This window comes from Triturus cristatus, chromosome 3_1, assembly GCF_964204655.1.
Source record: "Triturus cristatus chromosome 3_1, aTriCri1.1, whole genome shotgun sequence".
NCBI classification, from domain to species: Eukaryota; Metazoa; Chordata; class Amphibia; order Caudata; family Salamandridae; genus Triturus; species Triturus cristatus.
This window is the reverse complement of record NC_140583.1, coordinates 718,637,880-718,653,429: the sequence shown is the minus strand read 5'-3', so window position 1 is coordinate 718,653,429 and position 15,550 is coordinate 718,637,880. Positions and strand designations below refer to the sequence as shown.

At 50.1% G+C, this 15,550-nt stretch overlaps 1 protein-coding gene across 1 annotated transcript in view; it reads left to right on the top strand.

Moving 5' to 3' along the window:
* LRRC56 (leucine rich repeat containing 56) overlaps nucleotides 1–15,550 on the top strand; it is a 943,429-nt gene that overhangs the window by 770,765 nt on the left and 157,114 nt on the right. The window contains exon 13 of the mRNA XM_085644809.1: nucleotides 6,620–6,807. Coding sequence (XP_085500935.1) covers nucleotides 6,620–6,807 — 188 coding nt within the window. The remainder of the gene's footprint in view (nucleotides 1–6,619; nucleotides 6,808–15,550) is intronic.

Below are 15,550 nucleotides of genomic sequence, written 5' to 3'. Positions count from 1 at the left end.
AGTCTGATGATGTCCGTGCTATGAGGGTGCTTAGAGCCAAAGGAGATCGTGAGATTGTCAGCAAGATATCTTGGGTTGCTTGTTGTTATGGATGTTTATATGATACAGCTTGTTTTGAAGATAGCATGGTCTGTATAGGGAAGCCAGTGGGATTCCTTCAGGATGGGGGTAATGTAATAATTATTGCCTTTGGACCTGGATGACACGTGTTCCGACCAGTATGATGTCCTTAAGGGGGCCATTGTGGAGTCTGGTAGACCATGGAGCAGGGATTTCCCACCATACAGGTGCGAGAGAGTAAGGCTTGAACAACAGTTCTGGTGTCACTTTTTTGGAGGGTGTCACTTTAGAGAGAACTGGTACCATGTCTTTGTTGTCTTGACAGGGTGGTCCTTTAGGGCGTAGTTGCTTTCTAAAGTGAATCCAATAGATTTGGCATCGGGTGAAAATTGGGTTTCAAAGCCATCCGAGATGCGACAGCTCCCTTGTAGACCGGATGGCATAGGCAGAGGCTCGTCTGATGGACATCAATCATTAAGGGACTTAAAATAAAGCAATTCAACTGTCCTAGAGGCAAACAGATATTCGGCTTTTTATCACAAGAGTCACTTATTATATAGCTCTCCTCTAAACCAATCCTTGAGTTTCCAAAGATCTTATGGTAAATTCTAATTCGTCCCTCAGTCATGTAGACAAAGCTCCTAATGCACAGAAAGACTCCAAAAAGTATTTCTGTTAAGTACAGATATCTGAAAGAAACACATAGTGATAGATTCCTTACCTTAGAATAACCACCAGTCGTCAGACTGGATCTGCAAAGTTTTCGTCAGCAGTACCCCTCCGCGTCGAAAGGTGGCGTTGTGCAGCTCCGCGTCTGTCGTTGGCGTCGTGGACGCTGAAGTTCTTTCTTTTTCCGTGCCAGCAAGCACAGGTCCGGAGAGAGTGGTACCCCCAGTCATTTTTTGACTGAGTTTTTTTTAGGATTTTTGTCTCTGTTTTTTCAAGTCGATCGACTCCTGGTGTCGTTGGGATGCCCGGTTTCAAGTCTTGTGGAGACTATCATCGAATGATGTCGGTGACGGACCCGCTCCGCGTGTGTGTCTACTGCCTGGGACGCGACCACGACCCCAAATCGTGCCCCAACTGCCGGGTCATGGTGCCGAAGACTTTGCGGGAGCGGTCCCGAAAGTTGGTTGAGGTCTGGCAGTCGGCTCCGTGACGCTCAAGGTCCCGGTCCCGTGGGAGGTCGAGGGACCAGTCGCGATGCCATCACCATGCCATCACCATCGTTCTCCTGGATCGAAGTCTTCGCACTCGGGGTCAGGTAAGACGAAGCAAAAGAAGTCGAAGAAGCGTCATCGCTCGACGACTTCACCTAGCCCGTGCGGCTGAGGGGGTGGGTGGTGCCTCCCCCGCAGCTCCGGCGGAGCCTACAGTGTCGCCGTCGGCCTACTCGTCCTTCCTGGGTCTGTCGGCGACTCCGATGTCAGCCATGGCCCGCCTCTTTGGGCCGTTGGGCCCCGCGGGCCCGACTGGGGTTCCTCGCCCTTTACTGTCGGCAGCTCCGCTCCGGCATCGCTATCGGCACCAGCCCCGGCACCGCAGGACCCACAAGGATCCAGGCCTGGATCCCGGTCGATGCCGGTTGACCTCGTTACACCTCCACCGACGTCGACCCCACCGGCACCACCTCCGACGTCGCCCGTGGCTCCGGACGATGTCGCCCCCGGTTTCCGCCCCAACATGGACACGGAGCCGGAATGGCGTCTCTCGATGCCGATTCTGACACCGATGGGGGCTTTCTACCACTATGTCCAGCCTCCTTATTTTCAGCCTGTACATCAGCCTTCGCAGGAAGGAGAGGACTGGGAGGGATTTTTTCTTCGGCCAGTTCAGGGCTGCGGTCTGTGAACACTGCATGCCTCTTGGGCCATTATTCTCACTCTGTGTGGGATACGGTGGTGCAGGTGCAGCCTCAGTGTCCTGAGGAGGCGCAGACAGTGCTCTCGAAGGCTATTGCTGATGGGAGAGATGCAGCCAAGTTCACAATACGATGTGGCCTTGACACCGGCGACTCGCTGGGCAGGGCGATTTCCATGACAGTGGCGCTCCGCCACCACGCCTGGCTGAGGACTACTGGCTTCTCGGGGGATGTCCAGAACACCCTGATGGACATGCCCTTGGATGGCATTCACCTTTTTGGCAACAAGGCAGATAGTGCATTGGAGCGTTCTAAGGACTCGCTGGCTACGGCCAAGTCCTTGGGCCTTTCAGCCACTTGCCCTCCTCCACCTTCTGCTTTTCGCTCCTTTCGTGGCAACGGAGGGTGTGCCGCAGCAGCAGTCTCAGCGCGGCCGCGGATGTGGGACCTGCAGAGGCAAGTCAGGGGGCCAGCGGGCATATCAGTCCACAACCACCCCGGCCACCACTGCCCCAAAACCTTCCTAGTCTGATCTTTCTGGCCCATCAAATGCCAGTGGGCGGCAAGATTCTCCATCACCTCCCCCATTGGAGCACCATCACATCGAACAAGTGGGTTTTACAATTAGTCTGAAGGGGCTACTCCCTCCCTTTCAAGACTACCCCTCCAGCCATGCCACCCCAGTACCGCCGCATGTCGGGGATCACTTGGCACTTCTTCAACAGAAAGTCGTGGCCTTCTTGGCCAAGGTGGCCATCGAGCGCGTTCCTGCGCCATAAGTAGGACGTGGTTGTTATTCCCACTACTTTCTGGTGCCCAAGAAGGACAAGGGCCTGCGTCCTATCTTGGACCTCAGGGACGTCAGTCGCTTCCCCCGGAAGGAAAAGTTCAAGATGCTAACTCTGGCTCAGGTCTTGTCTGCTCTCGACCCTAGAGACTGGATGGTAGCTTTGGACTTGCAGGACGCATATTTCCACATTCCCGTCCTACAGGCCCACCGGCGTTACCTGCGGTTCACGGTAGGCCACGAGCATTTTCAGTTTACCGTGCTCCCCTTTTGGCCTTACCCGTGCCCCTTAGGTGTTCACAAAAGTGATGGCGGTGGTCGCAGCTCATTTGCGCAGATCATGGGTTCCAGTCTTCCCCTAGCTCGACGACTGGCTGTTGAAGGCTGGTTTGGCCCAGACGGTCGTCTCCCACCTCCAGACTACGGCCGACCTCCTGCATTTTCTGGGGATCTCCATCAATGTGCCGAAGTCGCACCTGATTCCCTCTCAGAAGCTCCTTTTCATCGGTGCAGATCTGGATATGATGCAGTTCCGGGCCTATCCTCCGGAACGGCGAGTCCGGGATATTCAGGCTATGATTCCGATCTTTCGGCCTCTATCCTGGGTTTCGGTCAGGATGACCCTGAGGCTGCTGGGCCTCCTGGCCTCCTGCATCTTGCTGGTCACACATCCCAGATGGCATATGCGGGCTCTGCAGTGGGCCCCGAAGTTCCAGTGAGCACAGCATCAGGGGAACCTGTCTGACTACGTCCAGATCTTGGAGGGCACTACACAACAACTGCAGTGGTGTCTCATGAACTGGCATTGGGTCAATGGCAGATCCCTCTCCCTTCCCCCAACCGGAACACACAGTGGTGACGGATGCGTCCCTCCTGGGATAGGGCGGCCACATGGGAGCGGTGGAGATCAGAAGCCTCTGGTCTCCGGCGGAGTCCCGGCTCCATATCAACCTTCTGGAGCTCCGGCCGATCCGACTTGCCCTGAAGGCATTCCTTCCCTGTGTCAAAGGGAGAGTAGTGCAGATGTTCTCAGACAACACCACCGCCATGTGGTACTGAAAAAAAACAGGGCGAGGTGGAGTTGTGGACCCTATGTCAGGAGGCTCTGCGCCTCTGGACATGACTGGAACAGCAGGGCATTTCTCTGGTGGTTCAACACCTGGCAGGTTCTCTGAACGCCAGGGCAGACGAACTCAGCTGCAGGTGCATGATGGATCACGAATGGCGTCTTCACTCGGACGTGGCGCAAGGTCTCTTTCGACAATGGGAGAACCTTGGTTAGATCTATTCGCCACCGAAGAGAACGCGCAATGTCAGCAATTCTGTGCGATGAATTTTCAAGGTGACACTCGCTAGGCGACGCTTTTCATCACGAGTGGAGTTGCGCTCTGTTGTACGCCTTTCCGCCTATACCACTTCTGCCCAGAGTGCTGAAGAAGATCAGGCGCAACCGGGCCCAAGTCATTCTTGTGGCTCCGGACTGGGCTCGAAGAGTTTGGTATCCCAAGCTACTCAGTATGACAATTGATCCCCCGATCCGACTGCCTCTTCGGGAGTATCTTCGGTCACAGCAGCAGGGGACAGTCCTCCATCCGAACCTGTTCAGCCTCCACCCCTTTGCGTGGAGATTGAGCGGCGGCAGTTGATTACCTTTGACTTGCCTCCTGAAGTCTGTGATGTCATTCTGGCAGCAAGGTGTCCCTCCACTAAGTTGGTATACGCCTGCAGGTGGACCAAATTTGTGGCATGGTGCACAGCAAAGGCTGTGGATCCCTTTTCTGAAGTTCTTCTGTTCCTTATTTCTTTGGCCCAGCTGGGCTTTGCTCTGGGCACTATCAAGGGCTATCTTTCTGCTATTTTGGCCTTTCTCAGGCTCCCTAATCAGCCCTCTCTTTTCAAGTCCCCTGTTGTAAATAGATTTCTCAAAGGCATTACTCATGTTTTCCCTCCTATTCCTTTTGTAATGCCACAGTGGGACTTGAATCTCGTTCTTAAATATTTAATGTGCGCCCCGTTTGAGCCTCTTCATAACTGTCCTCTTCGTCTGCTGGCTTTGAAGACTACTTTTCTGGTTGCCATCACCTCGGCTAGGAGAGTGAGTGAGCTCCAGGCTCTTTCTTGTAAAACTCCTTTTCTATCTGTCCATCCGGACAAGGTTGTGCTCAGAACACGTCTATCCTTTCTGCCAAAGGTTGTCACTGCCTTTCACATCGGGCAGACCATCACTTTGCCCACCTTCTTTGCGCCTCAGCATCCTTCTAGAGAGGAAGAGAGGCTCCACCGTTTGGACCCAAAATGTGCACTCTCGTTTTACTTGAACCGCACACAACAGTATCGGTTGGATGACCAGCTCTTTGTTGGCTACGTTGGCGCCAAGAAAGGTCGCCCGTACATAAGCGTTCTTTCTCCCGATGGGTCGTCTTGTGTATTAAAGCCTGTTATTCTCTTGCTAAAAAGGAAGCTCCATTGTGGCTTCGCACTCATTCCACCAGGGCGACAGCAGCCACTACTGCATTGGGACGTGGTGTCCCCCTGCAAGACATCTGTCAGGCAGCTACGTGGGTCTCGCTGCACACTTTTACTAAGCACTACTGCCTGGACAGCCAAGTCTGGAGAGACGGCTTCTTTGGCTGTTCTGTTTTCCAAGACTTCCTGGTGTGATCTTGGTTCGCAGACCCACCACCGGGGTTAGTATTGCTGGGGTATTTATTCTAAAGTAGGGAACCTATCACTATGTGTTTCTTTCAGATGAACAAGTTACTTACCTTCGGTAACGATATATCTGTAAGACATTAGTAGTGATACATTCCTTACCGCCACACCTATCCTCCCCGTTCTGCAAACTGATTTCTAGGATTAAGATCATCCCTTTCAGGGCCCTAGTTTCAAGGCACCAGTGGTTAGTATCTTGCATGGTTCTGCGTTTCTGGCGCGGAAAGTCATGTACAGAACTGACGTCAGCGCGTGAGGGCGGCAGCTAAGTAGCTGCCACAACGTCATCCCGGAGACCACCACCACGACGCCGACGACAGACGCGGAGCCGCACAACGCCACCTTCCAACGCGCAGGGGTACTGCTGACGAAAACTTTCCGGATCCAGTCTGACGCCTGGGGGTTATTCTAAGGTAAGGAACCTATCACTACTAATGTTTCTTACAGATATCTCTCCACAGTCACAGTCTATCTCAGAAGATGAGAGCTGCTTCTCTCTCTGTCATAAAAAAAGACAATCAGAGCAAAGTACTTCCAAATTCCATTCTACCGAAATAAAATTATCGCATGAAATATGCATATGAAGACGTACAGTAGACAAATCCAAATAAACAATAAAATGTTCTTATAATAAAAAATATGCAACCTGTTATTACCTGCCAGCCAGGCAGTATCCCAAACTATAACTCAGATAACAATTTCCTTGATGTTTTCTCATTCTCATTAAGAGCCTAGTTTTTAATTAATGTGTTGCATGCCTTTCCATTAGAAAATATTTTGTTCAACCCTGATGTCACTAGCATTCACAGAGATCTGTAACAAGCTATTAACACAAAGCACAGCAAACCCATAAAGTAACCTCGCTAAAAGGCAATACTCGACCAGTCCGTGAAATCCAAGGGTGGTAGTCAAACGGCACAACCTATTTTATTGGTCCTGTTAAAGTAGATGCCTGCACCGCTCTGCAGTACGATTTAATTCGAGTGCCATCAGCTGAGTCATAGGTCATAGGTCATCTGAAAACTGATATAAATCAGAAACAGGTCCCGTGGTAATACTGCACTGGGTGTTGTTATATTGTGGCTCAAAGGGTAAGATGGTTTCTGTGCGGATATTGGTCAAACTACTGTCAAGGTAAAATCTGTCTATGTTTTGCATGCAAACAAATCTTTGTTATGTATTCACTTTAAATTTGACAGGCGCATGCAAGCTGTTGAAAGGGAATGGGCACCCCAGGTGCTGAGGATAATACATGATGATATTGGAGACGGAGACAGACTCAGCAACGGCTATGAAGAAGAATTGCTGCAGTCATATGATGATGATTGTAGCAGTCGGGTGTCATCAGACTCCTCATGTTATTCACCTCTTCCCAAGTCTCCCACAGGTACAGGATGAACACAGCTAAAGTTCTTTGTTTCCTTTGTTTGTAAAGGACTTTTTACTTGTCATTAGTGGAGATTGTTGCGAGCTCCAATAACTGTTACAGGTATAATTCTCCTTTGTTATGTTATTTTATATTGTTGTCTTCAGTCAGATAATCGTATCTCTGAGACTTAGCACTAAGTGATGCATCCTTGCTGAGAACATTGCAAATTACATTGTCGAGCTGTTTCACGTCTAGGTTTCTCATCTAAATTTACACAGAGTTTGAGAGAAGAAATTATCTAATACTTTTTAACAGCCTGTTGGACTCCTATTCCATTGCTTTGCACAAGCCACTGATGGAGTGCCTCATCTGTGCCCTTGGGGCAGTGCGGCTTCAGTGTCTAGTATAGTTCAAACCTTTAAGGATCTATTTGTAGTATGCCATGATAAAGGCTTGATTTCATACCCAGTGGTGTGTGTGATATAGAATGACATAATATCCCTAACAAATCTATAAAACATCGTTGGCCTAGTCCCAGACTACTTGAAATTCTACCTAGCCTTCTAGAACTTGGTACAATCCTCTGTGCGATCTTTGTACTAATGAAATGAGCATTAATAAGTAGCCTTTGTTTCCATATGTTGTGTAACACTAAACTCCTCCAACAATATTAATAATGCTGCCTATTTTATTGTAAACTGTTATTTATATGTATTGTGATAGAGACCGGTGCCTCCTTTATTGGGAAGGGATTGTGGCTGCACTGAAAATGTAAACTAAAACAAACAGTTTTATGCTATCAAATATGTTAATTAACACCCAGATTGGTGTATTTGCACAACTGAACCTTACATTAGTAAAAAATCATGCAAAATAAATTTCCTTTTGAGTACAAAATATTACCTATTCAACTCATAAACTGATTTGAAAACTCAGTTGATGTGTTTTTACGCATTTTTTTGGTTGAGGTGGGTAGAAGCTCCATTCAGGCAGCAACCATAATCCTTGTCAGGGTGAACCACAAAGGTCACTAAATTTCAAAGTGTCCCACACCACTCCTGTACTCCTGGGTCCTGATGTCAGACGACACCCTCGCTTCCTTCTCGTCATTTCACCCCAGAAGGAATGAGTACCCTCTTCAGCAGTGGCTGCTGGTGTAAACGGGCGAGGGGGCATGGCCATACTAGCAGCAGGAGGATACAAAAGAGAGAATGAACACTATGAAGCAACTTCATAAAAGTACTTGCTGCTTCGTGTTCCCGTATAAAGCAATTTCTTTTTTTTGGACGACGTGGGTGATGTCAGAGACCTGCTGCGCATGTGCTGGTCTGACGAGGATTATTGCTTGTCCTAGAGGCCCAAGTGAGGAGAGTGATGTCAGTTAGAGGTGAGTGTGGCCACACAATATGGCAGAGGCTAGATTTTAATGGGGTGCTTATGATATGGCCCAGTTCGGGGTCAGCAGAGCACTATTCGCATACAGAGTATGGGGCAGTGCAGTGGGTGGCACCAATTGAACCACTCCCTCCATCCGAAGTATTGTTTATGCTTCCTAATTGGATAATGGAAGCTGGGGGCGTGAGCTGCAGAAGAGATCGGCTGCGCAGCTCCAATTTCGGGATCATTCAATCAATCAGGGGTCTCAAGCCGGTGGGGGGATCCCCTGATCTGTTAGCTGAAGAGCCAGGTCTTGAGAGTCTTCCTGAGGTCTTCAGGGAGGGGGCGCGTCTGATGTCTGCCGGTAGCTCGTTCCAGGTCTTGGCTGCGATGTGAGAGAAGGATCTTCCGCCTGTGCAAGGTTGGAGGATCGGAGGTTTCTTTTGGGTACGTGGAAGTTGATTCTGTCGTTGAGGTATATGGGTCAGTTGTTGTGTAGGCATTTGTATGCATGGGTGAGGATTTTGAAGGTGATTCTTTTCTCCACGGGGAGCCATTGGAGTCTTCAGAGGTGTTTGCTGATGTGTTCGTGCTGTGGGATGCTGGGGACAGGTCTGGCGGTGGTGGTGTTCTGCGTTGTCTGGTGTTTGCGGAGTAGGGACTTGTTGATAGCGATGTAGAGTGAGTTTCCATAGTCCAGTCTGCTGGTGATGAGTGCCTGGGTGACTGTCTTCCTTGACTCAGGAGGGATCCATTTGAAAGTCTTGCGAAGGATGCGGAGCGTGTTGAAGCAGCTGGAGGTGACGGCGTTGACCTGTCGGTTCATGGTGAGCGATGAGTTGAGTACAAAGCCGATGTTCTTGTCGTGGTCTGAGGGCGTAGGTGGGCTTCTGAGGGCGGTCGGCCACCAAGTGTTGTCCCAGGCTGAAGGGGTGGATCCAAGGACAAGGACTTCTGTCTTCTCAGTGTTGAGCTTCAGGCAGCTGTTGGTCATCCAGACTGTGACGTCTTGCATTCCTTTCTGGAAGCTGAGTTTGGCGGTGGTGGGGTCTCCGATGAGGGAGAGGATGAGCTGGGTGTTGTCAGCGTAGGATACGATGATGAGGCCGTGCTGTCGGAAGATGGGTGCGAGGGGGGCCATATAGATGTTGGAGGGCTGGGCTCAGTGATGATCCCTGTGGGACTCCGCAGGTGATTTCCGTGGGATCGGAGAGGAAGGGTGGAAGTCTGATTCTTTGGCTTCTTCCGGTGAGGAACGACCGGATCCAGTCCAGGGCTGTTCCTTGTATGCCGGCGTTGTGTAGTCTGGCGACTAGCATGCGATGAGAGACGGTGTCGAAGGCTGCTGAGTAGTATGAGGGCTGCGGAATGGCCTTGGTCCAGGAGGGTGCGGATGTCGTCTGTGGCGGCGAGTAGGGCGGTCTCGGTGTTGTGGTTGCTTCGGAATCCGGATTGGGACGGGTCGAGGACGGCGTTTTCTTTGATGAATCGTGTCAGTTCTCTGTTGATTGTTTTCTCTGCAACTTTGGCTGCGAAGGGGAGGAACGAGATGGGCCGGTAGTTTTTGAGGTCGGTGGGGTCAGCTTTGGGCTTCTTGATCAGGAGCCTGACTTCTGCGCGCTTCCAGTTGTCTGGGAAGGTGCCAGTTTTGAAGGTGGTGTTGATGGTGCGTTGCAGTTCGGGTGCGATGGCAGCCGAGGCTCTGTGGTAGATGTGAGGAGGGCAGGGGTCGGTGGGGGCCCTCCAGTAGATGCCTTTCATGGTCGAGGTGGTGTCTTCGGTCGTGATCATGTCCAGTTAGAGATGGTGGGCAGGCTAGTGTCTTTAGGGGGCGGCTATGTCATCTGTTGGATGGTCGACGAAGTTGTCGTAGAGGGTTTTGATCTTGAGGTGGAAGTAGGTTCCGAGCTTGTCGCTGAGGTCTTGGGACGGGGTGATGTCTGTGGCCTCGCTGCGTGGGTTGGTGAATTCCTGAATGACATTGAAGAGTTCCTTGGAGTTGGTGGAGTTGGCGAGGATTTTGTTGTGGATGAAGTTCCTTTTGGAAGTTCTGATTTGGTTGTGGTAGCCTGTCATGGCGTTCATGTAGGTGGAGTAGTTTTCGGTTGTTTTGGTGTTTCTCCAGTTCTTCTGCAGGTGTCTGCAGGTGCGCCTGGCTTCTTGGAGATTGGTGGTGAACCAGGCGGCTTTCCTGGGGTGCTGTTTGTCGGGGTTGTATAGCGGGGTGAGCTCATCGGCGCAGTTGGAGATCCAAGTGTGGAGTTCTCTGGCTGCGATGCTTGTGTCGGATGCCCAGGTGTGGTTGTCTCGGGTGAGGGTGTGGTTTAGTTGTTCGTCGGTAACCTTGCTCCAGTTACTTTGGTGTGGGCGTGGGGCTGGTTTGGGTGGCTTGGGTTTGTCGACGGTGAAATGTACGCAGTGGTGGTCGGTCCATGGTGGTTGCATTGTGTGGCGGAAGTGAACGCTGTTTCCTGCAGCGAAGATGGGGTCGAGGGTGTGTCCTGCCTGTGGGTATAAAAATATATGCATGTCATACATGAGCGAATCCAGAATAACGAGTGAAATGGCCAAGACCACGGTGGTAGCACACCACCTTACTTTGATCTCTGTAAATATACAACCATATATTTTGCTAACCTCTAGGGATTATGATAGGTTTTTGCTAACGCGCCTCAGACTGGACATCCTGCATAGATCTTTGAGCTTTCCTGAGGTAAACGACTGGTCAAGAACGCTCTGTAACTGCCCATGTGATGATGTGTCAGCCCAGTCGTCTATACATATATTGGTTTTTTGCACTTTTTATTCCACACCTAGAAAAAGATGGATTGTTCCTGTGTTAAAAAGATTGGAACTGAGACGATGTCGCCCTGCATTCCTGGCGTTGCAGAATTTGGACAATGTATTCACTATTGCCTCTGTTACTGTGTTTTTAAAAAATGTTTTTAAATTCCGTAAATCAATTGTGATATGATTATTATATGTTTTTAGCTCCATCTATCGATTTTATTTCAAATTGTGGAACTTTAATGTGATATATAAATTGTGCTTTTATGGTTATTTTTTCAATAATAACCGAATAAAGTTCTTTGAATTGAATTGGGTCGGTGTGGTGACGAGTTGTTTAAGTCCGATGTTGCGGAGGGAGGGTTTCGCTGGAGGTGGTGAGGCGGAGGGTGCTCTTGTGGACAATGGCAAGGCCCCCTCCCAGGTGGTTGGGGTGGTCCTTCCACTTTATCTTGAATTGGTCCGGGATGGCGGTGTTGATGTCCGGGGTGGAGGCGGTGTTGGTCCAGATCTCCGTGAAGAAGGCAATGTCGGGCGAGAGGAAGTCGAGTAGGTTCCAGATTTCCATGGCGTGTTTGTGTGCGGAGCGCACGTTGAGGAGGATGCACCTTGGGGTGTTTCCGGTGCTGGTGTCGGTGGTGTTCGAGGCCAGGGTGGTGGTGAGGGTATGGTGGCAGTAGAGGCAGGAGAACTGGCCGTGGGTCATGTTCGGCGAGGCCTGTTGGCAGTCTCTGAGTCTTCCAGGGTTGAGTGCGAGGAGGGTGGTGGTGTCGTAGCGATGGATGGTGGCAGATCCAGGGTTTCTGGCGCTGGTCAGGTCGTGGACGGGCACAGACGGGCTTGCCTTAGGGTCGCCTTTTGCGTGCCCGCGGCGCCCCCGCTGCACACGTCGCCGCCATAAGTAGGGGAGGGGGAGGGAGGAGCAGCAGGCAGGTGGGAGGCAGGAGCGGTCGTGGAGAGGCCGCAGGGGCAGCACCGGAGGGAATGGAGGCGGGGAGGAAAAAAACAGGCACAACAAACAGAGACTCCCACTGGAGTCTAGGACAACAGAATAACAGTACAAATTAGCAGGGAAGAAATAACACAACAAGGTCTCTGGCAACAGAAATGGCACAATTAGCAGGGAGTAGGAATAACACGACAATACCAGGGGCAATCAGGCAGAGTAACGGTGAAAACTGCAGGCAGGGGTCTTGGACACCTACCAGGAGGAGGCTGGAGGCTCGGCGGTGGCGCAGCGAGGAGCGGAGCTGCTGGGGAGAGAGTATTCCTTTGACTAGAAGTCGGAGGTTTTACTTGCTCTCCCCCGCAGCGGCCACCATAAGTAGGGGAGGGGGGAGGGACGAGCAGCTGGGAGGCGGGAGCGATCGTGGAGAGGGGGGTGTTGCGCAGGGACAGCAGGGGCAGGAATGGAGGCGGGGAGAAAAGAAACAGGCATAACAGACAGAGACTCCCACTGGAGTCGATGACAACAGAATAATAGTACAAATTAGCAGGGAAGAAATAACACGACCAGGTCTATGGCAACAGAAACTGCACAATTAGCAGGGAGTAGGAATAACACGACAATACCAGGGGCAATCAGGCAGAGTCACGGAGAAAACTGCAGGCAGGAGTCTCAGACACCCCTCAGGAGGAGGCTGGAGGCTCGGCGGCGGCGCAGTGAGGAGCGGAGCTGCTGGGGAGAGAGTATGCCTTTGACCAGGGGTCAGGTTTTACTCACGCTCCCCCGCAGCGGCCGCCATAAGTAGGGAAGGGGGAGGACGAGCAGCTGGGAGGCGGGAGCGGTCATGGAGAGGGGGGTGGGGCAGCAGCAGCCGGAATGGAGGCGGAGAGGAAAAAAACGGGTACAACAGACAGAGACTCCCACGGGGATCCATGACAACAGAATAACATTACAAATTAGCAGGGAAGAAATAACACGACATGGTCTATGTCAACAGTAACGACACAATTAGCAGGGAGTAGGAATAACATAACATTACCAGGGGCAATTAGGCAGAGTAATGGAGAAAACTGCAGGCAGGGGTCGCGAACACCTCCCAAGAGGAGGCTGGAGGCTCGGCGGCGACGCAGTGAGGAGCAGAGCTGCTGGGGAGAGAGTATGCCTTTGAACAGGGGATCATCAGCACACTGCAGGTGTCCATGCTATGCTGTTTAGCGCAGGGAGGTGGCAGTGATATCTGCTTTGACTCTGCTTCCTGCCTCCCGACAATTGAGGAAGAGGGAGAAAGGAACCTTCAGGAGGGGCTTGTGGCAAGGTGAGGTGGTAAGCATTAGGCTGCAGTCTCCTCCCGTAGCATGGAGACGGACGGTGTTAAGCCGGTGCAGCCTGTGCTCGTTTGAGGATCCTGTGCGATGGCCCTCACTAACATCAACATCAGTGCCAAGGGCTTTCTTCCTTCTTGTTGGCCTCCTTTGATCCCCTTCAAACAGAGGGCCACCACCTAATATGGTGTTTGTCTGCCCGCCGCACCGGATGGTATGACACTCTTTCTACTTATCTCTTTTATCCAGCTGCTTCATTGCAACGCCAATGTGCACTCCTGCGAAGACACATTTTTTGGTCAGCTCCCTAGCTGGAGGTTGTGTAGAAACGTGTAATATTTTCATTAGCATACGCTGCAGCCATTTTGGCTGTGGTGTCCATTTAGCTTCCTTCATAATTCTTTCGTACTCTGCTGTTTGCCTTTTCACTCTGCTTGTGTTATCTATTTTAGTTGACCTCCTGACATGGCTAAGCAATGTACGTGCTGGGGTTTGTAGCTGCCGGTGCACCTGGTCTTAGATGTTATCTGTTGACTGTTTACTGCTGCCATAAGCATTCCTGCTCCCCCTCCCTATTTGCTGACCAAGTGGTCATCCGTCTGCCCTTGTTTGCTGATAGCTATTTCTAAACTTGTTATTTCCATTTCTGTCCCTATACTTACATTGAAGAAAACCAGCATATAAGGACGATGGTCTGTGAGTTCAGTGTACTATCTCCTGCAGCACTTGAGAGTGTTGTGTGGACGTGGTTCCACTCATGAGTGATTAATAAACTTGATTTATTTTACTTCAACTACAGTGCCGATCTCTATTTTGTTTGTCTTTGGACCCGTGGACGAGAGGGTGACCCTGCACCAGTGTGCTCACTTTTGAGTACATTTCAAAAGTTGGCGCCCAACACGTGGGGCCCCATGGGAGACGCGACCGTCTGAAGGAGTGGTCTCGACGGAGGATCAAAATATTACTGAGGATGCGAGCTGCCTGAGAATATCCTTGTCTTTGCAAGCCGACATGACTTTTCCGGTTTTCCCGATTTGACCGGTGGTGGCCGGTCTCGACTGGGGCTTTCTTTGGCGTATTCTGCAGTGACTATTAGGTCGACCAGAGATCGGCAGGTGGGAGTTGGAGACTTCTGTTTGGTAAGGTCGCTGAAGCGGCACTCGTGATTTGCTTGGTTTGTTTTTGTGGTTTAGTTTTAATATTCATTCTTTGCAAAGACTGAAGGCAGGTAATGCGGAGATTTTTCTCCTTTTGGAATATTTGTTTGAAGTAGTAATATTTTCCATATACTTGTGAAAACATACCTGTTCTCAGCACACTCCGTAAGTGGTGTTGCTGCTCTTGTGGTACCAAGAAAATTTTGGAACAAAGTCAGCCGGCTCCTCCGGCAGGGACCCCAAATAGAGAGATGTATGGTTCATTCTGGAACAAAAACACAAAGAAAGAGTCTGATTTACAATGGCCAGTGAATGGGTCATTCGATTCTAAAAAGGTTCAATATGTAGAGCAGTGTTTATTCAAAAGAAAAAGTAGACAGGATATGTTTTATTGTGTACATATGTGGGATAAAGAAGTCCGGGAGAGAGCGAAGAGAGCAGAAGCTATAGCAGAGAAAGAGCAGCGAAAAACGATATATCAAAAAGCAGTAGAATTAAAAGACAAAGATATGAAGGAAAGTATAGAAAAGGAAGATGGAGAACGTCGATTAGAGGTAAATGGCCAATACCCTATTAGACGTCCTATTTATCCAACACTTAAGCCTCATGATGATTCTATTTTATTAGATTGACCCCCACCCCCGTATAAATTTCCCACTCCAAGTGCCCCTGAGGCTGAGGCTTCTGACGAGGAGCTTTCTTCTTCAGAAGATAAAGATAAAGACAAGCAAAGTGGGTGTCAGACTCGCTCTACTTTGACTAAAGCAGAAAAAGATACATTAAAAACTGCTGCTAGAGAGGAAGCTTGTCGGAGTAACACTGCATCGATCCTTGCAGCTATGGTTTAACAGTGGAAAGAAATAGACCAATTTTATTTCGTAGAAAAATTCTCTTGGGAGGTAATATATGGTTGGCGGCATATTTCTAATGAAACAGAGCCAGATGATATAAGTACTGAGTATAAACAGTTAGTAGATGGGACTTTCATTTTTTCGAACCTACCTGATATGATTAGACGAGTGGTTAAATTACGAAATGAAACATTGCGTTTATGAAAGGAGCAAGAATTAGCTAGGAAAAATAATGTTGCAGAAGCAGTTCAATCTCAGGCAAACAAAGTAGATGCTTCGGTAGATGCGGACAAACCCAGTAGTAGTGAAGCTGCTATGAAA